Here is a 7,174-nt window from a genome sequence, read left to right as displayed (position 1 = left end):
CTGTATGAATGAAAACGATGCTATTTGAATATGCTGACATGCAGTTTGTACTGGGATAATGTAATTAATGCTTGATTCATTTCCTCTTTATTAGTTTTCAGACTGAGCTGATGTCCCACCCTCTCCAAGTATGATTAAGGAATTTTCGTTTTCTTTTTAAAAATGTTATTACAAAGGAAACGTTTCCGTTCACTCAAGATACTTTTTCCTCTCTGGATGTTTAGCGTTTGTCACTCAAACTAGTGGAAGACGACCCCTAAAGCTGGCCCTGCTTCCTGACTGGTTTCAGTATTTGCTAATTTCCATGTGTCTGATGTAAGATACGCAAGCCCTGTCTTGTATGCTCTCCGGCCCAGCCTGCAGTATTGCGTCTCTTTCCCTCTCTACCTAGGAAGTCATCTTCTACCTCCTACCTTCATCATAATGGGGAGAGGTTTTGCTTTTATGACACAACAATTCTGCAATTAGATGTTCAAAAGATATATAATAAGTAACTCTCCTCCATCATGGTCACCTCTTCAAAAAAATCATGTCTGAGAGGTTGTTGTTAACAGCACTGAAGGGCGGTAGTAACACGAAGATCATCACTTTGAACGGGAAGAGGATGACAAGGATGCCCTCAGCACTAGAAAAGCTGCCCGGTCTGAGGATTCTGAACCTTCAAAATAATCTCATCCACGAAGTGTGCCCAGAGCTAAGAACCTTGACCAAGGTGAGGAGCTCAGCTCTTGCTGGGGTTGCTGACGGGAAATAGATGAGAGCCGTGAGTGTCGGGGCCATGGCACTTTGACCTCCGGAGACGTAGCTCTCTGGAGGCAGTATGGAGTGCTGTTGGAGGAGCATGGGTAGCCGGGCTTGCTTAGGGCATTACACGTGCTAGGAAAGATGTTGCAATTTACTCCTGTGCCCTTTGGCCCACATCTGGAATCAGAATGAGATCTTTGCTATGCTCATCCTCCTTCAGGCTGTCATCTGGAAAGAGGTTGGAAGCTGGGTCTGGTAGTCTGTCTACCTTGGGGCTCACATCTGGAAGAAGGCTTTCAGGTTCCACCCCCCTGGGCACGCTATCCTGAAGTCTTTACATATGGAATTAGGACACATTTAGCATGTTGGGGAGGGAATTACTCTTTCATTTCCTGGAACTGGCTGAAACTTCCAGCGCAGGACTGATGGGAATAGGAAGGAAAGGAATCTCTCTCCCCACAGAGCAGCCTTTAGAAGTTGGTTAATATTTAAACTAAAGAATACCCATCTTAAAGAGAGGCAGCTGACATGGATGGGTCCCAGATGCTTACTGTAAACATTTCTGCCTGGTAATGTCTGATTCCAGCTGCTGAAAATCTTGAGGTTAAGAGAAGGCAAGCCATGCAGTTTTCTTTCTGTTGGCTTCACAGCCATCAACATTGGAAAAACCTATAAACAACTTACCATTGCAGCTTATTAAAAGTTAGTATAAATTATCATCTCCACGCCTCCTCTACGCTTTATAAATTACGCTTGTGATCTTAACAATACCCTGTGGAGAAATGGATGAGTATTTAGTAGCAGGTACTAGTTACTAGTTGCTTCAGAAGGTGTAGTTTTGGCTCTAAGACAAGGACTCACACTCTTCTAATGGCACACATGAGTTTCTGCTCAAAAGAATGCAAGCTCTCACTAAAAGTCATGAACTGATTTGTTTTCCTGCTTGAACTTCTTTGTACTGAAATAACGTTTTATGTTGTTACAAAACAACAATTGTTTAGAAGCTTATACTGAACTATCTTTTGTGACAATTTTAGTCCCAGTCCTCATTTCCATATGTAATTATTTTCAATTTGCTCTTTTTCTTGGGTTGTCCATTTTGACTACCAGTCTTCAGCTACCAATTGCTTGTATATGAGAAGCTTAGTCCCTGCAGTTATCCTGTTAACTTGTGTGATTACACAGCCTCACCTTTGCTCCCCACTGCGTAAGCCGACATGCGCAGTCCGCTCTGGCCTGGCTTTGGTGGCCTCACCACCTTTATAAGCTTTAGGGCATTTACAACTTGTTTAGTTATTGCCCCGACCTCTCAGGGAATTCTACAATGTCCACCCTTAATGAGTGTCATTGAGAGAGAATCAGTTAGTATGTTTTTGTTCACTTGGTCCGTCACACGGTTTTTTGTAGGCGTAAGTCACAAACAATGCCACAGCAGTTTGGAATTATGATTAATAGGGTATTATTTATTTAAAGGGGAAAAAACTTACAGATCACCGTCAGCCCTCTGTACAACCAGGAAGGGAGTCTAGTCGCCAGCCGAGCAGGAAGTGAAGAGAGCGAGAGAAGGAAGTGGCCGGTTTTTTAAAGGGAGAGAGACCACGCCCCAATGGGCTGGTATCTCAGCGGCTATAGGCTGGAGGAGCGGAAGGACCTCCCGCAACAGTTTTTTCTCTATACTTAAAAAATCAGACCCCTTTATTTTATGCTTCCATATTTAATCCCTTAATTCTTGCGTCTGCGCTAACATGGCTTCATTTTATTTCAACGTGGTGCTATATAATTTTCACCTTTCCTGTTCTCTGTGGCATTTTCCTTCAGGAAAGCTGACTGTCCTCTGGTTTCGCTGGGTGCTGTCAGTCCAGGACATCTTTTACTGTCATCCTGAAGTGAACTCACTGTTTTCTGTAACCCATATTTCCCTCTTCACTGTCCCCCCTCCCCCGCTTCACCATTCTTTCTCCCTTTCCATCTCCGCCTCTGCTGCTGCCCCTGGCTGCTAGAATTACAGCCATGTGCCTGCATCACCAGCAGGTTATCATTTTTCTCCACCTATGCCATCCTAGTCTGAGTATATTATAGTTAATACTTAGGTCCCTCGCATTTCTGCAAATATCTGTATTATGTCTTCATATTTGAGTGGTAATTGTATAGCTGAAATGTCACATGTTAATAGGAAGGATGAAAACACTAGTTCTCCTGAGTAAATCGGGAGTATGGGGGTCACTGAAGATGTTAGAAGGGGAGAGGGGAGGAAGGAAGGGGAGCAGAGAAAAATGTATAGCCCAATAAAAACAAAAACATTGATAGAAAGTCACATGTTACAAAACATACTTCCTCAGGAAAGAAACCTCCAGAGCAGAGACCATGACAAGATGTCACGACATTTGAAGTGCTCTTATTTTTGCCTTATTCTTTAGAAGAGACTATGTTTTGACTTTTGTTACTTTCTTCAATTTCTTTCACTCGGGAACCAGCTTAGCTTAGTGCTTATTATTTAAGAAGAAACCATACTGTTCTAAAGTCAACTGACTTGATCCTAGGTTCTTATGGTCTGTATTTAAGTGCTTTCTATGTATTTTAGTTAATGGCTTTATGTAGTTTTGCGGTTTATGAAGTAGCAATGTTTCTTATATAAAGGTGCAAGGTTAGGAAATTATCAAAAGTCTATATCTCCTTTGTAAGAGGAGTGATAGAAGCAGGCAAAGTGTGCAGGAAACTTCCAAGGAATGGGTATATATGGCGATCTTAAAATACTGCTCAATCTCACAGTTGTTAATAGAACGGGCAGATGAAAGTGAGGGAGAGGAGAGAAGAGAGAAGCAAGGAAGGGACAGGAGAGTGGAGGGAAAGGAAGGGAAGGCAGGGCAGGAAGGAAGCAGCGGGGCAGAGATTGAGGGGGAGAAGAGAGACTTGAAACCTACGAGCAGATCTAATGCCATTCTTAGAGCACAGAGACGAGAGAGAAGGGGGGAGGGGAGAGAGAGAGAGAGAGAGAGAGAGAGAGAGAGAGAGAGAGAGAGAGAGAGGAGAGAGAATATGTTTATAGAGACCATCTAGTCAGTCGAGACAGTACCTAGCTCTAATGGATGGTTGTTCCATGAAAATTATGTATTTAAAGTGTTACAACTGACAATTTTTCTTTTGTTTTAAAGCTTTCTGTAGCTTTAGAATCTGTCCTGGAACTAGCTCCTGTAGACCAGACTGGCCTTGAACTCACAGAGATCCGCCTGCCCCTGCTTCCCAAGTGCTGGGATTAAAGGTGTGCACCACCACTGCCTGGTACAAGTGACACTTTTAAAAACATATTGTGTCTGTTAGCTAAATCCAACTTTTATTCTTTAATTTTAGGTTTAATTCAGTAGATGGAATCCACTTCTTTATAAGGATTAAAACATGCAAGAATGTTCCTCTAAAGCAGTGGCCCTTTTGGGGTTGCATATCAGATATTTACATTATGACTCATAACAGTAGCAAAATTACAGTTGTGTAGTAGCATTGAAATAGCTTTATGATTGGGGGTCACCACACATGAGGGATTATTTTAAAGGATTGGAGCACTAGGAAGGTTGAGAACCACTGCTCTAAAGTAGTCCATTTCAAAAATAATTTAAGTATCTCTTAGTGTCAATCAGACATTTTCCTTTTTAAAACTTATAGAACAGTGTGACTTGTGAATTTGCCAAACCTTAGGAGAAACTAGGGCAGCTTTTATTAACCGTGTCCCAGTTACTGTCTCTGTGGTTAGGTTTGGCACAAGTAAGCTGATGGTGGAGTAGCAAATACCCTCAAGACTGCCTGTGTCCTGGAGCGCGTGGTTGAGCTGGACTTGAGAGTTCTGCTGCTGGCTGAGCCCTCATAATCAGGACTCCTGATGCTCACCTTCACGGACAACGAACACATGTTTGTAATCTAATCACACTTTTAACCTAATTAAACTCAGTGTCACAATGTCTTATAAAAGAGTGACTGTGGCTGCAAAAATTCATGAAAAGATGAGTTAGCGTTACAAATTGTTGACAATAAATAAGATTAAAAACTGAGTCACTGAGCTGCCACCGTGTATGTATAGATTTACTAATCGCCTGCTGCTTTTCTAATGCCATGCATTGTTTTCTGAGCCTGACAAATTGTAGTTAATGTTAAATAATTGCTCTGGTTTGCCAAGCCTCTCACTCTACTATCTATAATCCTTGAACACAACACAAGATGAATAATGGACATAATCATCTCCAATTTTAGAAGAAATAGAGGCTTGGAAATTTGAGTGACTTGCCCTAGATTACAAGGAGTCCAAGAGAAGGGTCAAGAAGCAGAGACACATTTGTTCTCAGACTCAGGAATCCCATAAAACACTGAATGGGAGGCATGCTATAAGCTCAGAGGACCTGGTGCAGACCCATGCAATCCCTGTACACGCTACCTCAATCTCTGTGAATGCATATGAGCCTTGCTCATACTGGTTCAGAGGTCCTTGGTGGGTTTTTTTTTTTTATGGTATCTCCTCTGTCTCTTACTCTTTCTATCTCCTCTTTCATGGGGTTCCTTGAGCTCTGAGGGGAGAAATTTGATGGAGACATCCCATTTCAGGCTGAGTGTTCCAAGGTCACTCTGTGCATAATGTCTGCCTCTGGGTCTCTGTGTTCGGAAACATAGCTTTTGATGGACATGGGTATCACCAAGTTTTAAAATCTGATCTAAGACATCCACTGGAGATGTCTTGGGAGCCCAAACGAAAAAGATAGAGCTTTTACATGGATAAATGTAAATTCCTACATTTGGGTTAAGAAAAGAATTCATTGCACAAGCCCAGGATGTGGGTTATGTGCTTGAGAGTTAACATAGGCTTGTCGTTGCTATTCTTGGCTATGGGGGGTGGTTCACGCACAAGTAATGTGCCTCATTGCTGAGAATATATGACGTGTTAGACAACATTATTGAAAGTGTACTCATCTGCCCAGATGCCCATTCCCAGCATTCGTGTTACGAATTAATTGTCTTTGTCACCTAGGCACTGTGTTTCCTGAGAGGAGCATTCTCTGCGATTAGAAAGTGGCCATTGTGGTCCAAGGGTCTGAAAACTATGTCCCAAGGAAAATAAATGGTTAAGGGAAAAATGGATCAAATTCAGAGAATAACAATAACAATTCCTCCAGAAATTTAAATATTATGTAAGAGGAGTGGGAACAAGACGCTTGTTTATGGTTGCTGTGGGCAGAACTGGGTGAGAGGTGCAGAGAGCTAGAGTTTAATCACAAAACAAAAACAGATGGGCCAGTGATGGTTCGGCAAGCGAAGGTGCCTGCCACCAAGCCTGCTGCATCGGCTTGCCTTACTTGAGTAGTTCTCTCCAGAAGGAAGCTCCTCTGGTACCCTCTCTGCAGTCCCACCTGGGTCCAAGCCCCAAGAGACAGCACTGCCAATTTCATATTTCTTGTTAGCACATCATATAGGAGTTAGTGCATCTAAGAATTGGAACTTGTGGAAGTCGATGGCCCAAGTTTGGCCTCAGGGATGCATGTAGTAGAAGGAGAGAAATGGCTCCAGCCAGCTCCCCTATGACCTCCACAGTGACTCTGTGGCGTGTGCACCCTCCCCCGGTTAATTAAATATAACACACAATTACAAACGATGGATGGAAGAGAGATACGAATGACAGGGATCGCTGCTGCATGTTGTGTTCATCAGGAAGGTATATGGTGCTCACCTGCGTGTATGGGAGACTAGGTGGCTTACACAGTTCTAATTCTTAGATGCACTGATTTCTTCCTAATGTCCTAACAAGAAATATGAAATTGGCAGTGCTGTCCCTTGGGGTTTGGACCCAGATCAGAACTTCCTTCTGGAGAGAATTATTGAAGGAATGCAAGCCAAAGAACTTAAAATTGTTTGCCTAAAATGCTTCTTTAGGAACCATGTGTAACTGTGGTGTGTTACTGAAACCCTTGCTAGGATCAGCTTTGAAAAGGAACCCCCAATTTTTCACCTCAGACAGCTCCCTTACAAAGAGACCTCCACAATGATTCTAATCCAACTCCCAGAGATTCACCTTTATATTACCGTGTTCTTCTTATACCAAAAGAGATGAGTTAGTATTATTTTGAAAGGAGGCCGCTTGTTCTTCATGGCCACCCTGCTAGCTTAGACCTCAAATAATCACACAGAAGCCATATTATTTAAATCACTGCTTGGCCCATCAGCTCTACCTTCTTATTGGCTAACTCTTACATATTAATTTAACCCATCCCCATTAATCTGTGCCTCACCATGAGGTTGTGGCCTACCAGCAAAGTTTCCATCTATCTCTGACAGCGGCTCCATGGTGTCTCCCTGACTCTGCCCTTCTTTCTCCCAGCATTCAGCCTAGCTTTCCTTGCCTACCTAAGATCTGCCCTGCTATAGGTCCAAAGCAGTTTCTTTTTTTTTTATTGTT

General features: G+C 42.7%; 1 protein-coding gene across 1 annotated transcript in view; it reads left to right on the top strand.

Moving 5' to 3' along the window:
- The first annotated feature begins 340 nt into the window (after nucleotides 1-340).
- Nucleotides 341-7,174, top strand: part of Lrrc69 (leucine rich repeat containing 69) — a 69,958-nt gene continuing 63,124 nt past the window's right edge. Inside the window, exon 1 of the mRNA XM_005362329.2 lies at nucleotides 341-712. Coding sequence (XP_005362386.1) covers nucleotides 530-712 — 183 coding nt within the window. The 5' untranslated portion in view covers nucleotides 341-529. The remainder of the gene's footprint in view (nucleotides 713-7,174) is intronic.

Source organism: Microtus ochrogaster, linkage group LG5 (genome assembly GCF_000317375.1).
Source record: "Microtus ochrogaster isolate Prairie Vole_2 linkage group LG5, MicOch1.0, whole genome shotgun sequence".
Lineage (NCBI taxonomy): Eukaryota > Metazoa > Chordata > Mammalia > Rodentia > Cricetidae > Microtus > Microtus ochrogaster.
Note: the sequence above shows the minus strand (reverse complement) of the source record. Positions and strands in the feature narration are given on the sequence as shown.